This window comes from Ursus arctos, unplaced genomic scaffold, assembly GCF_023065955.2.
Source record: "Ursus arctos isolate Adak ecotype North America unplaced genomic scaffold, UrsArc2.0 scaffold_1, whole genome shotgun sequence".
In the NCBI taxonomy this organism is placed as follows: domain Eukaryota; kingdom Metazoa; phylum Chordata; class Mammalia; order Carnivora; family Ursidae; genus Ursus; species Ursus arctos.
Genome location: NW_026622763.1, coordinates 101,516,361 through 101,538,722, shown reverse-complemented (window position 1 = coordinate 101,538,722; position 22,362 = coordinate 101,516,361). Strand labels below are relative to the sequence as shown.

The 22,362-nt window shown below is 44.2% G+C and overlaps 1 protein-coding gene across 8 annotated transcripts in view; it reads right to left on the bottom strand.

The window, feature by feature from the left end:
• Positions 1 to 282: 282 nt before the first annotated feature.
• COPS7B (COP9 signalosome subunit 7B) overlaps positions 283 to 22,362 on the bottom strand; it is a 29,040-nt gene continuing 6,960 nt past the window's right edge. For 7 of the 8 annotated variants that reach the window (XM_026491701.4, XM_048214303.2, XM_044380843.3 and 4 more), the window contains 5 exons: positions 19,896 to 19,971; positions 17,505 to 17,593; positions 15,574 to 15,776; positions 12,952 to 13,057; positions 283 to 1,524 (listed from right to left, as the gene is read on the bottom strand). In XM_026491701.4, coding sequence (XP_026347486.1) covers positions 1,366 to 1,524; positions 12,952 to 13,057; positions 15,574 to 15,776; positions 17,505 to 17,593; positions 19,896 to 19,971 — 633 coding nt within the window. In that variant the 3' untranslated portion in view covers positions 283 to 1,365. Of the gene's footprint in view, positions 1,525 to 12,951; positions 13,058 to 15,573; positions 15,777 to 17,504; positions 17,594 to 17,992; positions 18,112 to 19,895; positions 19,972 to 22,362 lie in introns of those variants that run through there. The other variant, XM_044380846.3, reaches the window with a different exon arrangement.

Genomic DNA, 22,362 nt, shown 5'->3' with positions numbered 1-22,362 from the left:
CCATGGAACTGAAAGAGTGTCACATTTTCCCTGAACCACCCTAATCCCAGACCCTCCAGATCCACCAGCTACACAACCCCGCACTCCACAATCACATACATTAAATCTACACTTTTATTTTTTGTTCTAAAATGTGCTTTTTCTCCCATTGAACTTTAATCAGTCCAGGACCTCCACCTCCCCTTAAAAAAAACAACACACACACACAAACCACACACGTCGCCCTCCAACCAGGTGAAAAATCCCCGGCGATTAGTTTATAACAAATATTGACACGAGGGGGAAAAAAGGCATGTTGAAATGTATTAAATCAGAACCTGTACAAAAAAAAAAAAAATTAAAATATAACCTGAAACTGTTCAAGTTCAGAAAGGCTAGTCAAGTCCTTTTCTCTTGCCAGGAGAATGCCATCATCAGAGGGCTCTGGGTCATCAGCCAAGGAGGGGTGGAAAGAGAGAGACAGAAGCAGCAGCAGGTCCTTCACCAGACAGAGGGCCCTCGGCACTACCATCCCCAGCTCGGACATCGCTGGGAGAGATAAAAGATCTCGGGAGAGCAAGTGCCGGCAGACAGGCCCAGGCGGCAGCTGGGGCCTTCACACTGAAAACCAGTCTGAGTAGTCAGGGGGCAGCAGGAAGCGTGGCCAGCAAAGAACACCAAACCGGAAGGAACTTCTGCCACCCAGCAGACCCGCAGCACCCTCCACTGGTGCGCAGATACCAGAGGTTAGTCAACCCAGTGCTCCCAACTAACGAGAGATTGGAGCTGGGCTTAAGAGGCTGAAAACCCGCAGGTTTAGTAAACATAGCCCAGCATCACATCCCTCCGTGGCCTGATCGGAGCTGCCAACAAGGGATAAGGCAGGAGAGGGAAAACACAGCATTTGATACCTGGCTAGAGATCACCTGCACCAGCGTGGGTACTGTGGGACACGGGGCTGGAGAAGGCACACCCTCCTCCTCCCTCAGAGAGGAGCCTCCTTCGCAGTCATCCCTGTGGGCCGGCTAAAGCTGCCTCCGGCTTACGACCAGCCTGACAAAATGACATGGAGCAAAAGAAAAACTAGGAGGGAGACAAGCCCTTAAACAAAGACAAGAACCTCCTGGAGGGAAGCTGGGCAGTGTCTGACCCTGATGGGATGGCATCAGTGGAGCCCCTGAGTCTGAAGGAACAACTGGGGGAGGAGGGAGTGGGTGAAAAAAGGATGAACGGTTCTTCTGGAACAGTACCAACAGGGTGGGAGGCGCTGGTGAGGGGACGGGCAGGTCTGGAACTCACTGAAGGTAGACAGGGGAGGAAATAGGCCCTTGGTGTCCCCTCCCCACCTGACCCAGGCCTGGTGAGTGCCAGCTGCCCCAGCCGGCCCTAGTGGCGGCTGGAGACCAGACCTTTCACTTTGGACATCTTCTTGGTGGGCTGCCTCTGCTCAGCATGAGGGGGACACTCCCGTTCAGCCAACTGTTGCTCCATCTCCTGAGCCGAGGAGGAGGCGGTGGCTTTGAGTGTCTTCTTAATGTTGGTAACCTGGAGGGAGACACAGAATTAGTGTCCTCAGCCTGTAAGTGCCAAAAACTCATTGAAACTTGTTCTCACCATACTGGGGGCCACCCAGGGAAGAAACCAGAATCCTCTGCAAGAAAATGTGAGATTATCCTTAGAAAACCCAGATGAGGAGAGGCAAGCAGGGACTACTCGTAGAAGATACAGGGAAATGAGTCAAGCAAAAAATGGAACTAATGCTTCCTTGGTTGAAAAGAGGGAATAAGTCAGTGGAAGTGGACCATCTGGCAAAGAGGTACAACACAGCAGGTGAAAGAAAGCACTGGTTAAAATGGCTTTAGAAACAAAAAGGTGGCCCTAAGAACACTGTAGTCAGTTAACCACTGTTCATGTATGAAACCAAAATTATTTTCACGGGAACTTTGGGAATACAGCTGAATGAACCTTTCTGAACAAAGAACTAGAGGATGAACTTCAGGCAACCATGTGACAAATGATGAAAACATAGTATCAGGACTGGCAAAACACGATTACACGAGTTTTCAGCACACGTTTCTTTACTCAACAAAGAAGGGCTCAAAATTACTTAAGCAACTTCTGAACATTTTCCACATCAAAACACACATCCTTGGTATCATCTATGTACTGTTATTATGAACGTTTTGCAATTTTTAAATTAGTTCCCAGTTTGCTTTTCACTTACGTATACTGCGGCTAAGAACAGTCATCTATGTTTAACTGTTCGTACTTTTGTGAACAGCTCTGGAAGACATATTCCTAGAAGTGAGCTTTCCAGATCAAAGGGTTGGTACATTTTACACTGTAACAACTATTGCTATCTTGCCTTTTGAAAAGAGATTATACCACCTTGTACTTCTACCAACCGTGCCCTCCTGGGCCTGTTTATATACGCATTCCCCAACGCCAGTTCTAAAGGATCTTTTATGCTTTTGCCCCTCAGCCAACTGAGAGGAAGAAAAGGGGAAAGAATTGGAAAGCATTGGAAAGAATAAGAGGAGGTAAAGGTGCTTCCCCAGTTTGATGATCCCTGTGTTGTCTGGGAAGCAGGCAGTGTTTTCTATAAAGAAGAGAGTTGTCATGGGGCGCCTGGGTGGCACAGCGGTTAAGCGTCTGCCTTCAGCTCAGGGCGTGATCCCGGCGTTCTGGGATCGAGCCCCACATCAGGCTCCTCCGCTATGAGCCTCTTCTTCCTCTCCCACTCCCCCTGCTTGTGTTCCCTCTCTCGCTGGCTGTCTCTATCTCTGTTGAATAAATAAATAAAATCTTTAAAAAAAAAAAAAAAAAAAGAAGGGAGTTGTCAGGGTCAAAAGTTCTCAGCAGAAAAGAATACATCCGGAGGAGTTAAGATGGCGGAGGAGTAGGGGACCCCTTTTTCAGCCGGTCCCCTGAGTCGAGTTGGATAGGTACCAGACCAGCCTGAACATCCACAGAATCACCATGAGAGGCAGGAAGATACATCTGGATCTCTACAAATGAACATCTCCAGCGCTGAGTATTGAGGTACGAAGCGGGAGCCGTGAAACTGCGCACAGATATAGGAAGATAAACGGAAGGGGGAGGGAGCCGCAGGGTCTGGGTGCCGGGAAGCGGTAGCCACCTGCACCGGGAGCGGGCGGACTCGCGGATCAGCACCCTCGAGAGAGCAGAGAGAGCAGACTGAGACCGTGAGCCGGGGAACGCGCGCCACTAGACTGAAACGGAGCTCCGGTGTGCTCACTGGAAACAGACTGAGACCGGGAGCTCCGGGAGCGCGCGGGGCAGCTGGCGGCTGGCGGTGTTAGAAACACAAAGGACAGAGACGCGCCAGCCCTGGAAGTGAGGGCTGGGATGCCGGGTGTGGGGCGCACATCCCGGGACGCTGCAGGGTTGAGCAGCACCAACAGAAACAGTTAAAAACATCAGTGGAGAACGGTCCGCGATCCCTCTGTTCTGAGACAGAGGCTGAAATTCGGCTATTGCTGCTCTGACTCTCAGAAGAGGCACAGCAAACCGCCAGGGAAAGCCGCCAGAGAACAAAAGCCTGGAAATACCGGCTCACAGTGTGCCCATCCCCATCTCCACTCCCAGGGGACACGGAGACTCTACCCAAACAGGGTTGCCTGAGTATCGGCGCGGCAGGCCCCTCCCCCAGAAGGCAGGCTGAAAATTCAAGAAGCCCACATTGCTAAGATCCCTATAAAACAAGGGCGCACGGCCTGGGTCCCAGTCAATAATTTGGGCTCTGGACAACCCCGCAACCTCTCATCAGAATGACGAGAAGGAGAAATCCCCCCCAGCAAAGAAAAGACGAGTCTGTGGCCTCTGCCACAGAACTAATGGATATGGATATAACCAAATTATCAGAAATGGAATTCAGAGTAACAATGGTCAAGATGATGTGTAGACTTGAAAAAAGTATTAACGAAAATGTTAATGAGAATATAGAATCTCTAAGGGCGGAAGAGAGAGCGAATCTGGCAGAAATTAAAAATTCTATGAGCCAAATACAGTCAAAACTAGAGGCTCTGACGGCCAGGGTGAAAGAGGCAGAAGAACGTATCAGCGAATTGGAGGATGGGTTAGTAGAAGAGAAAGCTAAAATAGAATCTGGACTCAAAAAAATCCATTCTCATGAATGTAGGTTACGGGAGATTACTGACTCAATGAAACGTTCCAATGTCAGAATCATCAGCATCCCCGAGGGGGTGGAGAAAAACAGAGGTCTAGAAGAGATATTTGAACAAACTGTGGCTGAAAACTTCCCTAATCTAGCAAAGGAAACAAACATTCGTGTCCGAGAGGCAGAGAGGACCCCTCCCAAGCTCAACCACGACAAACCTACGCCACGTCACGTCATAGTGCATTCGCAAATATCAGATCCAAGGATACAGTATCGAAAGCAGCCAGGGCAAAGAAATTTCTCACGTACCAAGGCAAAGGTATCAGAATTACGTCAGACCTGTCTACACAGACCTGGAATGAGAGAAAGGGTTGGGGGGGGGGCATTTTTAAAGCTCTTTCAGAGAAAAACATGCAGCCAAGGATCCTTTATCCAGCAAGGCTGTCATTCAGAATTGATGGAGAAATAAAGACCTTCCAGAATCGCCAGTCATTGACCAATTTCATAACCACGAAACCAGCCCTACAAGAGATATTAAGGGGGGGTTCTATAAAAGTAAAAAGGCCCCAAGAGTGATACAGAACAGAAGTCACAATCTATAGAAACAAAGACTTTACTGGCAACATAGCATCATTAAAATCCTCTCTCTCAATAATCAGTCTCAACGTAAAATGGCCTAAATGCTCCCATAAATGCCACAGGGTTGCAGACTGGATAAAAAGACATGACCCATCCATTTGCTGTCTACAAGAGACTCATTTTGAACCTAAAGATACATTCAGACTGAAAGTAAAGGGATGGAATACCATCTTTCACGCCAATGGACCTCAAAAGAAAGCTGGGGTAGCAATTCTTGTATCAGACAGATTGGATTTTAAACTAAAGACTATAGTTAGAGACACAGAAGGGCACTATATTATTCTTAAAGGATGTATCCAACAAGTGGATATGACAATTATAAATATATATACCCCCAGCAGGGGAGCAGCAAGATACACAAGGCAACTCTTAACCAGAATAAAGAGACATATAGATAAAAATACGTTAATAGTAGTGGACCCCAACACTCCACTATCAGAAACAGACAGAGCACCCATGCAGAAAATTGACAAAGAAACAAGGGCTTTGAATGCCATACTCGACGAGTTGGACCTCATAGATATATACAGAACACTACACCCCAGAACCAAAGAATACTCATTCTATTCTAATGCCCATGGAACATTCTCAAGAATAGACCATGTTCTGGGTCACAAAACAAGTCTCAATCAATACCAAAAGACTGAAATTATTCCCTGCATATTCTCAGACCACAATGCTTTGAAATTGGAACTCAACCACAAGGAAAAATTTGGAAGAAACTCAAACACTTAGAGACTAAGAACCATCCTGCTCAGGAATGATTCGATAAACCAGGAAATCAAAAATCAATTTAAACAATTTATGGAGACCAGCGAGAATGAAAACACAACGGTCCAAAACCTATGGGATACTGCAAAGGCAGTCCTAAGGGGAAAATACATAGCCATCCAAGCCTCACTCAAAAGAAGAGAAAAATCTAAAATGCAGTTTTTATATTCTCACCTCAAGAAGCTGGAACAGCAACAGAGGGACAGGCCTAATCCACGCACGAGGAAGCAGCTGACCAACATTAGAGCAGAAATCAATGAATTAGAAACCAGGAGTACAGTAGAGCAGATCAACAGAACTAGAAGCTGGTTCTTTGAGAGAATTAATAAAAATGACAGACAACTGGCAAGATTTATCCAAAAGAATAGAGAAAGGTCCCAAATTAATAAAACTATGAATGAAAAAGGAGAGGTCACAACCAACACCAATGAAATTGGAAGGATTATTAGAAACTTTTATCAACAGCTTTATGCCAATAAATTAAGCAATCTGGAAGAGATGGAGGACTTCCTGGAAACCTATAAACTACCAAGACTGAAACAGGAAGAAATTGATTTTTTAAACAGGCCAATTAATTATGAAGAGATTGAAACAGTGATAAACAACCTTCCAAAAAACAAAACTCCAGGCCCGGACGGTTTTCCTGGGGAATTCTACCAAACATTCAAAGAAGAAATAATACCTATTCTCCTAAAGCTATTTCAAAAAATAGAATCAGAAGGAAAGCTACCAAACTCATTCTATGAGGCCAATATTACCTTGATCCCCAAACCAGGCAAAGACCCCATCAAAAAGGAGAATTACAGACCGACTTCCCTAATGAATATGGATGCCAAAATCCTCAACAAGATCCTGGCTAATAGAATCCAACAGTACATTAAAAGGATTATCCATCATGACCAAGTGGGATTCATCCCTAGGATGCAAGGGTGGTTCAACAATCGCAAATCAATCAGTGTCTTAGATTTTATCCAGAAGGAAAAATCCAAAAATTATATGATTCTCTCAAAAGATGCAGAAAAAGCATTTGACAAAATACAGCATCCTTTCCTGATTAAAACCCTTCAGAGTGTAGAGGTAGAGGGTACATTCCTCAATCTCATAAAAACCATCTATGAAAAGCCTACAGCAAATATCATTCTCAATGGGGAAAAGCTGGAAGCCTTTCCCTTAAGATCAGGAACACGACAAGGATGCCCACTCTCGCCACTATTATTCAACACAGTACTTAGAAGTCCTTGCAACAGCAATCAGACAACAAAAAGGGATAAAAGGTATCCAAATCGGCAAAGAAGAAGTCAAAATGTCTCTCTTTGCAGATGACATGATACTCTATATGGAAAACCCAAAAGAATCCACTCCCAAACTATTAGAAGTTATAGAGCAATTCAGTAATGTGGCGGGATACAAAATCAATGCTCAGAAATCAGATGCATTTCTATACACGAATAATGAGACTGAAGAAAGAGAAATTAGGGAATCCATCCTATTTACAATAGCACCAAAAACCATACGTTACCTTGGAATTAACTTAACCAGAGACGTAAAGGACCTATACTCTAGAAACTATAAATCACTCTTGAAAGACTTTGAAGAAGACACAAAAAGATGGAAAAATATTCCATGCTCATGGACTGGAAGAATTAACATAGTTAAAATGTCCTTGCTACCCAGAGTAATCTACACTTTCAATGCTATCCAGATCAAAATACCGATGACATTTTTCAAAGAACTGGAACAAATAGTCCTTAAATTTGCTTATGGAACCAGAAAAGGCCCCGAATCGCCAAGGAACTGTTGAAAAGGAAAAACAAAGCTGGGGGCATCACAATGCCGGATTTTGAGCTGTACTACAAAGCTGTGATCACAAAGACAGCATGGTACTGGCACAAAAACAGACACATAGACCAATGGAACAGAATAGAGAACCCAGAAATGGACCCTCGGCTCTTTGGGCAACTAATCTTTGATAAAGCAGGAAAAAACATTGGTGGAAAAAACACAGTCTCTTCAATAAATGGTGCTGGGAAAATTGGACAGCTACATGCAAAAGAATGAAACTTGACCACTCTCTCACACCATACACAAAGATAAACTCCAAATGGATGAAAGACCTCAATGTGAGACAGGAATCCATCAAAATCCTAGAGGAGAACATAGGCAGCAACCTCTACGACATCGGCCAAAGCAACCTTTTTCATGACACATCTCCAAAGGCAAGAGAAACAAAAGATAAAATGAACCTGTGGGACTTCATCAAGATAAAAAGCTTCTGCACAGCCAAGGAAACAGTCAAAAAAACTAAGAGGCAGCCCACGGAATGGAAGAATATATTTGCAAATGACACTACAGATAAAAGACTGGTATCCAGATCTACAAAGAACTTCTCAAACTCAATACATGAGAAACAAATAAACAAATCAAAAAATGGGCAGAAGATATGAACAGACACTTTTCCAATGATGACATACAAATGGCTAACAGACACATGAAAAAATGTTCAAAATCATTAGCCATCAGGGAAATTCAAATCAAAACCACACTAAGATACCATCTTACGCCAGTTAGAATGGCAAAAATTGACAAGGCAAGAAACAACAATTGCTGGAGAGGATGTGGAGAAAGGGGATCTCTTCTACATTGTTGGTGGGAATGCAAGTTGGTACAGCCACTCTGGAAAACAGTGTGGAGGTCCCTTAAAAAGTTAAAAATTGAGCTACCCTATGACCCAGCCATTGCACTACTGGGTATCTACCCCAAAGATACAGATGTAGTGAAGAGAAGGGCCATATGTACCCCAATGTTCATAGCAGCATTGTCCACAATAGCTAAATCGCGGAAGGAACTGAGATGCCCTTCAACAGATGACTGGATTAAGAAGTTGTGGTCCATATATACAATGGAATATTACTCAGCTATCAGAAAGAACGAGTTCTCAACATTTGCTGCAACATGGACGGCACTGGAGGAGATAATGCTAAGTGAAATAAGTCAAGCAGAAAAAGACAATTATCATATGATTACTCTCATCTATGGAACATAAGAACTAGGAAGATCGGTAGGGGAAGAAAGGGATAACGAAAGGGGGTAATCAGAAGGGGGAATGAAGCATGAGAGACTATGGACTCTGAGAAACAAACTGAGGGCCTCAGAGGGGAAGGGGGTGGGGGAATGGGATAGGCTGGTGATGGGTAGTAAGGAGGGCACGTATTGCGTGGTGCACTGGGTGTTATACGCAACTAATGAATCATCGAACTTTACATCAAAAACCAGGGATGTCCTGTATGGTGACTAACAATATAATAAAAAAACATTAAAAAAAAAAAAAAGTTCTGGGGCACCTGGGTGGCACAGCGGTTAAGCGTCTGCCTTCGGCTCAGGGCGTGATCCCCGCGTTATGGGATCGAGCCCCACATCAGGCTCCTCCCTGTGAGCCTGCTTCTTCCTCTCCCACTCCCCCTGCTTGTGTTCCCTCTCTTGCTGGCTGTCTCTATCTCTGTCGAATAAAAAATAAAATCTTTAAAAAAAAAAAAAAAGTTCTCAGCAGTCACAGTATCAAGAGCTTGAGTAAGCGGCAGTCCTAACACAGAGAAGAAACAATGCTATGTTTTAAGGCCAACACCAGGCTCCTGCAAGAGATCTATCATCTGCAAAATGAGCCTTGACTAGATTAAAGCTCATCTTTTACTTTGGTTTTTGTTTTTGTTTTGCGATGTAGGAACAGCCATGCCCTAACCTGCTGTCACCTGGATCAACACTACAACCTTCTAAAAGGAGCATCAACAGAGGACTGTGGGCTGGGACAGTGAATACAGAGGGCATCCTAAGTCAAGTGTGGCTTCACCCACTGTCCTGCCAGTCCAAGACACGCCATCTCAGGTTGCCTGGGTGGCTCAGTCAGTTGAACATCTGCCTTCGGCTGAGGTCATGATCTCAGGATCCTGGTATCGAGCACCGAGTCGTTGGGCTCCCTGCTCAGCAGGAAATCTGCTTCCCCTCTCCCTCTACCCCACCCCCTGCTCGTGCTCATGCACACTCTTTCTCAAATAAATAAAATCTTAAAAAAAAATTTTTTTTTTTTAAAGATATGCCCTCTGGAACCCGAGGCACCCCACTTCCCAGGGGCTCACTGCTGCTTTGGTATCTCTTATTCAGGACAGTTACTTAGGAATACAGCAAAAGAAGAATCAAAAGCAAATGATGGCTTGCCACCTTTTCTCTTACAAAAGAGATATTTGGTTTCCGTTTGTTTTATTTAAAGGTGCATTTTGGCCACCCAGGTAGGTCACCAATTAAACCTGTTTTGGTCATGTGGAACAATCATGACAAGTCTAGTTCTTCTTTCACGGAGCCACCCTTCAAATGATGACAAATATCCGCACAGACGTGTCTTCTTTGGCCTAAATGTCCCTGGCCCCTGCTAATTTTCTTCTGTGAGTGGCTGGCTTGCAGGCCACCCACATCTCACGACCCCAGATGACCCAAAGTTTATCAAGTCCCTCAAACCATGGGCCTTTGGGAACTTTCAAATGGGACTGCACCTGCTAACAAGACTGCAGCCTAGCTCCATTAGAGGCCTTAAAAATTCAGGCAAAAAGGAGCATTAAGAGCCTCCTAGGGGAGGAACACATTGGGCTATGGGGCAAAGGCAGACAAGAGGAAGCAGAGTCACAGCTGGAAAGATCAAAGACGAGGAGAGCCGAGAGGTGGTGAGAATGACCCTCTAGGAGGAAACAGGCGGGGCACCCTCCTGCTGTACTCTGGCAGCCACCAGACCTCAAGATCTGTCACTAATTTAACCCCTGGGAATCTCTACAGAATGGAAAACAGCTTATTTTGCCCAATTACGGTTTATCACCTACATGCCTCGAACATAGTCTATTTTTTGAATGTAGTAAGAGCCATATACTGACATTCCACAGAACCTCAGACATAAGCTCATTCAAATGTAAAAAATATATATACTTCAAAATCAAATATAAGCGAGAAGGTATTTTGTAATGCTTTGACTAATCATGACCTCCCCTCCAGAGCACCTGCTCAGAGATAATGAAATAGCTTTACTGTTACTGTTCAATCTCCCCCGGGTATGCTGGAAGTGTAACTAATACGGGTTACTTCTGTGAGCAGCTAAAAGGAGAGAAATATTCTTAAGCAGTTTATGATAGGGCTGACTTCATTAAGAGGGAAGGCTCTTGAAGCTAATATTCACCAGAAGCAAGCTGCTGTTAACAAGATTTGGGGGGGAGGGGAATCAAGTTTTTCCCTCTGAAGACAAGCAACCTCACTTAAGGACAATAAAAGATCAACTTAGTTGAGAAAATGGCTAAAAAAGTTCAGTTAAGGGTAACAGAAGCATAAATACAAGCAGAATAGGACAGAATTACACCTTCGTTCTTGGTAGATTTGTTTTCTTTTCAAGTTAACAAACAGCCTTCTATATGCCTTATGCTGGGGAATGATCAGCATCCTACACTAAGTACCCAGATTATACATTTACGGAACAGAAAACGGACAAGGCTCTGGGTTTTCACCATACTCCCTCTCTTCTCATACTGATCTGTTCCAGGTTTTCTAGAAGACTGTTAAGACAGTACACTGTTTTAACTGGTGGTGGTGGCGGCCCTGGTCTTTTCCTCAAATTTCCTTCTCTCAAATTTAACCAAATTATTACCGCCACCTGGTGGCAGCATCGGGTTCTGCCAGTAGAGTAACTGCAGCTGTGGTTTTCCAACAGTGGGTCGCACTGGCTCTCTCTTTCTTTGTAATAACCATAATTTAAGAGCCCACACTGTTCTCTAAGTATTGGTCATGCCTCGCCATTAGTCAGTGCCTTCTTTCATCAGATGCCATTTGTCATGGAAATAAACCTGAACCACTCAAAATTCTAAAACTAATATTCATTTTTGCTAGTGAGGACAATCCAAGCCCACCACCTACCACACAATTACAACAGTCTGGGCACAGTGGGGTCGCCAGCAGTGATCTGGCTCCTCTCCAGCTACCAACCATGTTAAAGATGGTTTGCCTCACACAGGGTACCCCAGGTCAGTGGATGCGTTTCACCTCCAAACTTCATTCGTTTCCATGGTTTAATTTATAGAGAAGAATCAATGGATAGGAGAGAGTGGTTAGCCCTTGCTACTTTGCTCAGACATCAATGCCAGCTCAGAGAAGACACCACAATCTTCAACACAGGGATTACACAGCTTATTAGAGAAGTAGCAGGCTTACTGTTCTAATTGTATTTGTCATTGGCTAATGCTAAATTAAGTGTAATTCAGACTTCTTTGGCTAGAAGTAGGGTTAAAAATTAAACAGTGTACTGATAATTCACAGACTTGGTATGTATATTTATGTATGTAGGCGTGTGTGTATATCAAAAATAAATGTGTTCTACTACATGAGAAGTGGAGTTCAGCAATCCACAGAGACACAGGGTGTACCAGAAATATTCGGGGCAAAAACAGAGCACCTACTATGGGTTAGGCATGTGACAAGGAACTGGTCTTACAAAGACAAATAAGGTTTTATTCTCAAGGAGTACATATAACAGAGTAAGGGAAATCCTCAAACTCCACAAATCCCCCTTTGGAAAGCACATCTACTTTTCTTATGTTTCTTAAGAACATAACTCTGGGTCCCATTCTGCCATACTCCTGGACACATGACTTCTAAAACTCATTAAAAACCATGAACACTTCAAGCTCCATCGCACTAGGTAAGGACTTCCAATGCCAAAATTTTTATCTTATGGGCTCTGAATTTTGAGGTTGCTCCACAAATGTCCAGGCCACAGGCACACAAGCTCCCATGAACCCAAAGGCTACACAGCCTGTGTTTTGAGAGGCTAAAAGTGTCCGGAACAACCAGGTATCACTAAAATCATAATCACACACTTTCTTCACTTGCGTTTCATCTGCCAAATGTTTCCCCTTTCTTCCTTTTTCAACATGAAATCATGCATGTTAAAAGGTTATAACATACATGTGTAGCTTAAAGAATAAAATACCCACAGTGCACCTACCACACACCTTCAGAAGCAGAGCAGAACCAGGGCCTTGAAGCCCCACGTGCGCCTGCCCCACTGCACCCCTCCCTCCACCCCGCCTGCTAACCACCACCCTTTCACCCATCTTTAAGGCCCACCCCCAAACTCGTTTCTTTTGCTCTACACCTGGAAGGTACACGTGTACCATGGAATGACAACATTCTCCGCTCTCCAAGCCTGCTCACCCTCCAGCCACCAGGAATCAGAAAGGAGACAGAGAGTATGAAAAGCAGGGACCACGTCATCCGCATCTGTACCCCGCTAGCCCAGTGCCTGTTTGTTGGTGGCTGTTGCACCTACACCAAGAATCACAAAATGAAGGATCAAACAGGGATATTCTGGAGAAGGTAACAGATGTCCTCTTCCTTACCTCTGCCTCTACCTGCTGCTGAGTTCGGCTGTGGTTCTCCTTGTACTGGTTGGCTCGCAGAACTTGCTGCTCGATGCCTAGCAGAACTGCTTCGCAGCCATCGCACCTACAATGGAGATAACCAGCCCTGAAAGGAGCCACAGAAAGGCCTGGGAGCTCTCCTCCAGCCTCCAAAACCTCCATCCCCAACACCTGATAGGGACTTCCCTTAACACCCTATCTGCCAAGGAAGGCTCTTGCCCTTCACAACTTCCAAAACCAGTATTTCTGAATATATAACACCTGGAGACAAACACGGACGATGCGGGATGGTTTCCTAGAACACAGCCCGAACGTCAACTTTTGTATCCCATGGGAAAGGTTTTTAGAATGTACCCCTAAGGGAATTAGGAGATCTCAGACCTTACATGTGGCACAGATTTACCACTTTTCTCAACAGAAAAAATGATTTTCTAAAAGCATCCTATTTTTTAAGATTTTTTAAAAATTTATTTATTCACCAGAGAGACAGCAAGAGAGCACAAGCAGAGGAAGCAGCAGAGAGAGAGGGAGAAGCAGGCTCCCCACTGAGCAGGAAGCCCAATGCGGGGATTGATCCCAGGACCCTGGGATCATAACATGAGCCAAAGGCAGACGCTTAACCGACTGAGCCACCCAGGCGCCCCTAAAGACTGCCCCTTTTCTCAGAAGTTTGTTACTTCCGGGATGCCCAGGTGGCTCAGTCAGTTGAGCGTCCAGCTCTTGATTTTTTTTTTTTTTAAGATTTTATTTATTTGAGACAGAAAGACAGCACAAGCAGGGAGGAGGGTCAGAGGGAGAGGGAAAAGCCGACTCCCTGCTGAGCAGGAAGCGCAATGTGGGGCTCGATCCCAGGATCCTCAGATTATGACCTGAGCCAAACGCAGATGCTTAACAGACTGTGCCACCCAGGTGCCCCCCAGCTCTAGATTTAGGCTCAGGTCATGATCTGAGGTCATGGGATTGAGCCCTGCATGGGGCTCCATGCTCAATGCAGAGTCTTTTTGTCCCTCTACCTCTGCTTCTCCCCCTGCTCCTCCCCCTGCTCTCACACACTCTCTCTCTCTAAAATAAGTGAATAAATAAAATCTTAAAAAAAAAAAAGTTTGTTACTTCCTAATTGCCATTCCCCTCATTATTTCATTTCCCCACTTTTTTTGGAAATGTTAAAACCTACAAAAAAGTTGAAAGAATAGTACAATAAATACACATTTATCCTCTACCTTAAAGTCAGTAATTGCTAACATTCTGCCATATTTGGAGTACTGCTCGACCTAACAATTTTATTTCAAATCTAACTCTAGTGCCTCAACACAAGCTTTAAGAATCTATACTAGTAACCATCCTGGGATGGGGTTCAGATGGCACCTCTCCATGGAAACACGGTGAAGCTAGACTATGGGCATGGAAACAGCATCAGTCATCTCAAAGATGGAGTAAGGCAGCCGACACAGTAGGACTGGAGGCCTAGATCTGTGTGCCAGGGCACTTTCATGCAAAGGGTGCTTTCTAAGTTTATTTCCTATTTATTCTGATTGAACACTTTTACAATCTTTTGAAAGTTCCTGCCTGTGTCAGGTGTTGTAAAGGGAAGGCGTTTGGGGCCACACTTGGGACAGAACCTGGGGAAAGGGGTGGACAGTATATGCCCTAGGGTCCAATAGTAGCCGAAGTGAGGGAAACTCAGAGGGGTTTGGACAGGGGGTCAGGGAGTCAAACCTCGGCCACTCATGCCTGAAATGTTTCAGTCCATTTTAAAGAAGACAATTTCCCTAACCCTCTGCAAAAAGCTTGCCTGCTCTGTTTCATGATTTCCAACAACACCATGTGCCTGCCTGAGGACATGCTCTCCTCACCTCCAACTATGCCCTAACCCTGCCCTCCTTCAACACTCAGCTAAAGCCTCTTCTCCAGCTAGACCCATCTGGCTTTATAAGCTCCAATTCATTTTAGTAAGTACATAACAAATCCTTGTAGAATGTCCAAAGCTCTTGCAAACATCAAGTTCCATTAAAATAGAGAATATGCAAAAAAAAATAAAATAGAAAACATGCAAATGTCCCACTTCTTTTTATATACCAGAATATGGTTATCAAATAGTCTGTGTATGCGTCTGTGTTTCAACTTAGAATAACCCATTCCTTGTCTTCACTATCCCTCACAATGTTTTACCAACACTAGCCCAATGTTATTGAGGCTGAACGTGGGTTCTCGTATCCACAGAATCTGAGCAACACTAACTTCCTGAGCTTGGTCAAACTCGGAGGCTGAATTTGCAAAGCACTGGATCCGTGTCACACGGCTAGGCTTCAGAGGCTCCACCTGCTAAGCCTGCTATGAAACAGCCGTCCCCCCCCCCACCCCCTGCCGCACAACGAGAACTATTTCACAACCAAGGCCCTGGGAGGCCTGCAGGGATTCCTGCTGCCATACAGCTCTGGTCGCAAATGCAGCCCCACTCCCTGGCTTAAGGTCCTAATGCTCCAGCTCCCAAGCAGCCCCAGCTGATACTGGGAGAAAACATTTCCCCAAGCAGAGGCACAAAGGGCATGCCATATGTCCCCCTCCCTAATAAGAAGGGACTCCTCCTTCTTTCAGCCTCACCATTCATGCAAGGTCTTGACAATATTATTGATATCCTTCTTTCGGATGTCACGGCCAATGCAGAAATCCACTTCCAGCAGCTGGTTTCGCTGGTCCAGCTTCCCCTGGATGATGTCAGTGTAGACAGCCTCAATGATGAGGTCTTCCAGTTCCCGGAGATTCCGCATCTCCAGGTCCTTCAGCAGCACAGAGTAGGGGATACACTGCAGATAAAGCCATATGATATTTACAAAAACCACTGACAAGAGCTAAAGAAAATGCGGGTGTACACCTGTCTCAGGGGTTTGGGAAATGCAGTGTGGTGGTAATTATTAATATCAATGGCAACAAGACATAGATAAATGTGAGCTGTGGGACCTATGGGATCCAAACAAGACCCACAGCATCTATGAATGCATTCTCCTAGATTCTCTACCTCCTGGACTTCACCCAGCCTTTAGCTTTCATGTTGTGAAGCACTCTTAGAAAATGTCCCAGAAGAGAAAGGGAAATACTCGGCGTGTGCCACTCTGCCACCTTCTGGAAGCTTTCAGACGTAAAATGCCAGATCATCACAAACTCCAAACAACTTCAGACACTGGAGAGGAGATCTCGCTGCCTACCCAGGAGAGCACAAACAAAAAAATTTTCAGGCTAACATATCCATCTACAGGTGGCCAGTGGATACTCCCAGCTCAGGGGTCATCCTGAAGTTTACATCTGTTTTCTCAGACTCCTGCAATCAATGTCAATTCCCCAACAACAGTCCCTTACTGGACACACCAACATTTTACATTTATCCAAGACAACTGTATATCTAAATATCCAGTTTTCTGGACACATCACTACTAGTTTGGAGGTTAAGACAGCAATCAAATCTCTGAAACAGATAGGACGAAGAGATATACAAACAAGAGAGTAACAGCAAACATACCTGGAGGGGTTTTTTATGACTAGAGGTCTGAAACCCAGGGATGCAGATGGGCTTATAATGACAGGTTGCAGAAATAAGGAAAAAAGTTACTCCTACTCTTTACTACACTTGGGAAGGCCAGGCTTAAAAAAAAAAAAAAAGGCCAGGTCCTCATTTCCTAAGAAAACAAGCCTCCCACCCGAAATGCCAGACTGAGAATCAGAAATTTGTTGTTAGTCCAGGGAAAATGACCTCAGCAACTGAAATGGCAATGCAAGAACAAATCTACATCTCTCAAGCTCAATCACACAGGGGAAATGCAAAGGGCAAACCCCTTCCAGTGGCAAAGCCCCACAAAAACTTAGAGAGTTGTGCCGGGATTGGGCAAAGAGCCAAAATCAACTATAAATTAACCAAATCTGGATCTTCTTTATTAATGGCTACAAGAAGCTGGCTGCAAGGCCTTTTCTAAATCGAATGGGGCAGAGAACTCAGAGATATGATGGAGTGGTTATCTTAGAGAAGGTTAGCATCTAAAGATAGCATATAAGGCAAAAATCCCGATTAAGATAATTAAGCTTGACAATCCCCAGAGGGAGGCAGCGTATTAAAAATCTAGCTGTCAGTAAGTCCAACATAGCAAGTTTTTCCTCCAGCATTGGCACAGTTCACTGTGCACTGAGCAACAGATGAAGTGGTTAACTTGCCTTGAGATGCCCCCGTTTAAAAAACTACGTTATCTCGAAACAGCTGTCTTCCTTTGGTACGGCAAAATGCTCACACCAAGTGAGTCACTGCAGCATGCCAGAACTGAGACCTGCTGATTCACAAGGTCTCCTGGGCATACTTTTCCTGAATGAAATGGTGAATACTTGTCTACACTATTTTAATTGTTATCTTTACCTCTGTTGTCCTCTGCCAAGCCAATTTTATGCGTTCATGGTATGACTACTATGCATAGCTGGGAGCTCGTGCACTGATGCCAGTGCAACACCTGCCTAAGGGTGAGGAGCAGGAGAGGAAGAGGTCGGCACTATACCTTCATTCTCGACGCCAAGCTCACGATGGTAAGGTGTTTCAGCTTGTTCTGCTGAGCTGTGCTCAGTTCTGGCAGGCTCTCCTTGTTGGCTGCTCAGTCCCACCCACCACAAAAATCAAGACACAAAATAAAATTAGAATTTCTTTATGGAATAAGCCCGCCAACGCCCCACACCAAATCTACTATTGATTCACTGTCATGACTCTGCACTTATTCATGAGGCAAAATGTTCCAGGGGCACCTCCTGTCTTCTCTGGAAGACCATGTGCTCCTGAAAAGCCAGGCATGAATGCACAAAATACGACAATCACCTTAATGGAATACTATCTGTGCCCTTTGTGACATTCAACCAAGGTCAGCATGTCTTCACTGGGAATCTGTTATGTACAATGTCCTGTCTTAAGTGATTTGGGGAAGTCAAGGACAGATAAGATGGGCCCTGTCAGGGCTGCTACGCTACACAACCCCAGGGACAATAACCACCAGACCTGTTCAACTCCAGGGCCTTGGACTTGTCCTCAGTCTTATAATCGGGTATTTCAACAGCTACAGATGCAAGACAGAACCACCAGAAGAAAGGTACAAACTATCAGGAGAGAGCAAGAGGCTGAGGAGGAGTGGGGAGGTAGGAGAGAAAAGGAAAGAAACAGAGAAAGGGAGACAGCAAGTGAGCACAATCATCTTGGGAGGGATAGGAAAGAAAAAGAAAGACAGGAGTCTGAGATGAGCCTTGAAGAATGGGCAAAATTTTAGTAATAACAGTAACGATAACAAGAGCAATGGCAGCAGCCACAGGGCACGTGTACACACACATCCAGTCAGTCCTCAAAACAACCTCGCACGACAGATCCCAAATGCCTTCAATTTCTTATCTGTAATCCTGGATTCCAAAAAGGTGAATCCAAACTGACTTTTTTTCTTGGGCATGCTGCTGAAATTCATCTGGTGGCAATTCCTGACCTCAACTGAAGCAGGCTTTTAATCTCACTTGTCGTACAACTTCATTTGTTTAGTTGCAAAACTGTGGATGTGTTTTCATTACAGGTGCTGCCCACATCTTGGAGGTGTTACATAAAAAGGCATATGCATCACAGTACCTCTTTAGAGTTCCCAAAATTCTAAATTCTGAAGCATCTAGCCCCAGGAGTGCAGGTAAAGGATTGCGGACATCTATTATTACTCCCATTTTACAGATAAGGAAACTGAGGTACAGAAGATTATTTAATTTGCCAAAGGACACACAGGTAGTAGAAGGGGAGCTAGAATATAATTCAGACAGTCGGGTTCCAGTCTGTGCAATGTTGTCCCTTTAATGAGGATGGAAACAGAAGACACCCTCACTGGAACAAAGCAAAGGTCAGAAAAAACTAACACGTGACAAATTGTCCAGATGACACAGCACAGGGTAGGTACAAGTGACCAGGAGGAAAGAAAGGGTAAAAGAAGTCTGGGATATAGGAGGGAAGGCCCTGAGTCATACCATTAAAATAAACTACCAGGCCTTTGTCATACCAACAAAAACTAGGGAAGCCAAACAAAAATGGCTTGAGTCAAAGTAAGTTAGTGTTTAGACATGCATTCACCTCATTCCTGATACTTAAAATCCTAATATAAAATGACTCAAATGATCAAGGCCCCCTGGCTGGCTCAGTCAGTGGAACATGTGACGCTTGATTTTGGGGTCATGAGTTCGAACCCCATGTTGGGTGTGGAAATTACTTAAAAATAAAATCTTTAAGAAAAAAAGAAAGGAAGAAAGAAAAAAAGATTCAAATGACCTACAAGAGGGAATGGGCTGAATACGGAGTTTTAGATCATAAAATGTTAAAAATGACTACAAAGACATAAAACATGGATAAATGCCTATGAAGTAAATGAAAAAAGATACAATATCACATACATAACTGAATGACACCTACATAATAGCACAAGGGGGGAAAAGTCCAGTACCATAATGCTAACAGTAGTTTAATGGTGATACAACAAGTGACTTTGTGTCCTATTTTCCAAATATTCTCTAATATAGTGACATTATTCTGATAATATTTAAAACACTTAAGTACTTTACAAGTGGGTATTCTGTCACTTCACAACATTTCAAGTGTTCTACAAACACCAGTCCTCAAGAATCTCAACTAGAACATAAATAAGGAATATATTTACACAAGAGCATAAACATAGTCCCCCTTTTACCCACAGAGATATAAAGGGTAAGAAGTAAAAACCTCATGTGAGGTCACCTACAGTGCACAGGAAAGTGGAAAACAGCCAGGTCAGAAAGTCCCCACCCCATGCTTTATATCCCAGAGTTCAGTGATCCTCATGGAAGCATTATGTCCAAATAGAGTGACATAATTAAGAAAAGTCTTTGGAAAAGCTTAACCAACTCACCTAAGTAATCTGGGTATGTTCCATAGGCAAACAGGTTCAGCAACTGCAAATATGCAGCATTAGCTCCTTCTGCAAGCTGAGGAAGGAAAAAACAAAAACAGTTCACAGACCAAACGGTCTACCAGTGATAGCAGTGTTCAAGCAAAGGGTGACGATCATGTGCCACAGCTGACTGTTTTACTAGATGGTCCCTGAGGTCCCTTCCAACTCTGAGTCTCTGGGAAAAAATAAGTAAGATTTATTTAATTTTATATTTAATTTTTCTCTCGCAGGAATACATGTTTTACACTCCACATAGCATGCCTAAGCAACTGCTTTTGTCACACACACACAAAGCAGCAAGTACCAGGAGAAGTTCAGGCTTTCTTAGAATTTCCTTGCCATTAAGACAAAGACTGGAGGGGCGCCTGGGTGGCTCAGTCAGTTAACCATCTAACTCTTGATTTCAGCTCAGGTCATTATCTCAGGGTCGTGAGATCCAGCCCCACGTCAGGCTCCATGCTAGCATGGAGCCTGCTTAAGATTCTTTCCCTCTCCCTCCGCCCCACCCCCCCCACTCGCTCTCTCTCTAAAATAAAGAAATAAATCTTTAAAAAAATTTTCCAAGAATTTCATCTATCATTCAGACCACTGAAAAGCAACTAGGGTTCCCAGTTCACACATGGAAAAACCAAACCTGGGGAGATAGAGGTGATTTGCTCAGCACCCCCATGAGAACTCTGGCTTCCTATTAACCCAGTCTACCTCCTCAGGTTATCAAGAACCTCTTGGGGTCCTAAAACAAACGAGGAAGAGACCATCAAATCTAGCCCCTACTTTTCAGACGGACAATTACAATACTAACCCTAAAGACTATTTTCTTTAGGGAAGAGACTCCAAAACTTCTCCCACTGGCCTAAATCAATGTCTCTCATTTTAATTTTCATCCATCTCCTCTCAGGCCATCTTCCACAGTTATGAAACAACCACTTGGCATATTCATTCAGGCTTTTTATGAACCTGAAGGAACTATTACTCCTTTGTCATCTCTTCTGTTGAAAAAATGATGAGCTATCAAGCCATAAAAAGACATGGAGGAAATTAAAATGCATATGACTAAGTAAAAGAAGCCAATCTGAAATGGCTACATACTGTATGATTCCAACTATATGACATTCTGGAAAAGTCAAAACTAGGAAGAGGGTAGAAAGATCAATAGTTGCCAGGGATTAAGAGGGGAAGGATGGATGAATAGGTGGAACACCAAGGATTTTTAGGGCAGTGAAGCTACCCTGTACGAAACTGTAACGGTGGACACATGTCATTGCACATTTATCCACATCCACAGAATGTACAACACCAAGAGTGACCCCTAATGTAAATTATGGTCTTTGGGTGATAATGATGTGTCAGTGTAGGTTCCGCACTGGAAGGGGATATTGGTAATGGGGGAGGCTACCCATGTATGAGGGCAGAGATATACTGGGAATCTCTACTTTCCTCTCAATTTTGCTGTGAATCTAAAACTGCTCTAAAAAGATAAAGCCTATTAAAAAAAATAATAAACCTAGTTTTAAAAATTTTTCCTCACAGGATTTCTTTTACAACTCTGGTAAATTAATTTTTACTAAAAGCCTACTGTGTGTCAGACTACATATTAAGCGCTAAGGAAACAATGGGGACCTTACCCTTACAGAGCTTACAGTCTAGCAAGCAAGGATGACATTAAATAAAAATTCATGGGGTGCCTGGGTGGCTCAGTTGGTAAGGCATCCAACTCTTGATTTTGGCTCAGGTCATGATCTCAGGGCTGTGAGATCGAGCCCTGCATCGGGCTCCACGCTGGGTGCGGAGCCTGCTTAAGATTCTCTCTCTCCCCAAACCCCTCTTTTAAAAAAAAGTTCACGATTAAAACGTAAAAGTGGCTCTTTCTGTCTCCGTTTATCACAGCAAGACAAGATGACACCACGTCCATACATGAGCAACGGAGGGTCATGGGGAACTGCTCCAGTTTCCCAATCAAGAGGAATAAGAAGATGTGCAACAGCAAGTCCCATAATCCGAAGGCCCACGCTTCTGCCACAAGCGGCTGATTCACCACAAGGCTATGGACATGGAGCCAGCACCTGATGGCAAAGGTGTCCTAATGGTCATGAAGTGAAGAACCAGACAGCAAAAGCCAGCCACTTCCTACATATGGACCACCATCAACACGAATGCCCAGGCCACTCTCAGCAGCATGGTGCACGCAAGCCACAAGAACAAGCACCACACTGATCTGTGCGTGGCGGCCACCCCCAGAGCTAACACCATCCTGGGCAGCCAGAGAGAAGCTGTGACGGTAAACAGGGAGCTAACCTACCCTCCAAGAGCTTCTGAGCACAACCCCCAAAACAATCAAGATGTTGCCAGATTTTTCAATCAATCAAACAGTCAATATAAAGTACGAATCAATAAATGTAAAAGTATCCGAAGTGAGAAGTAGAGG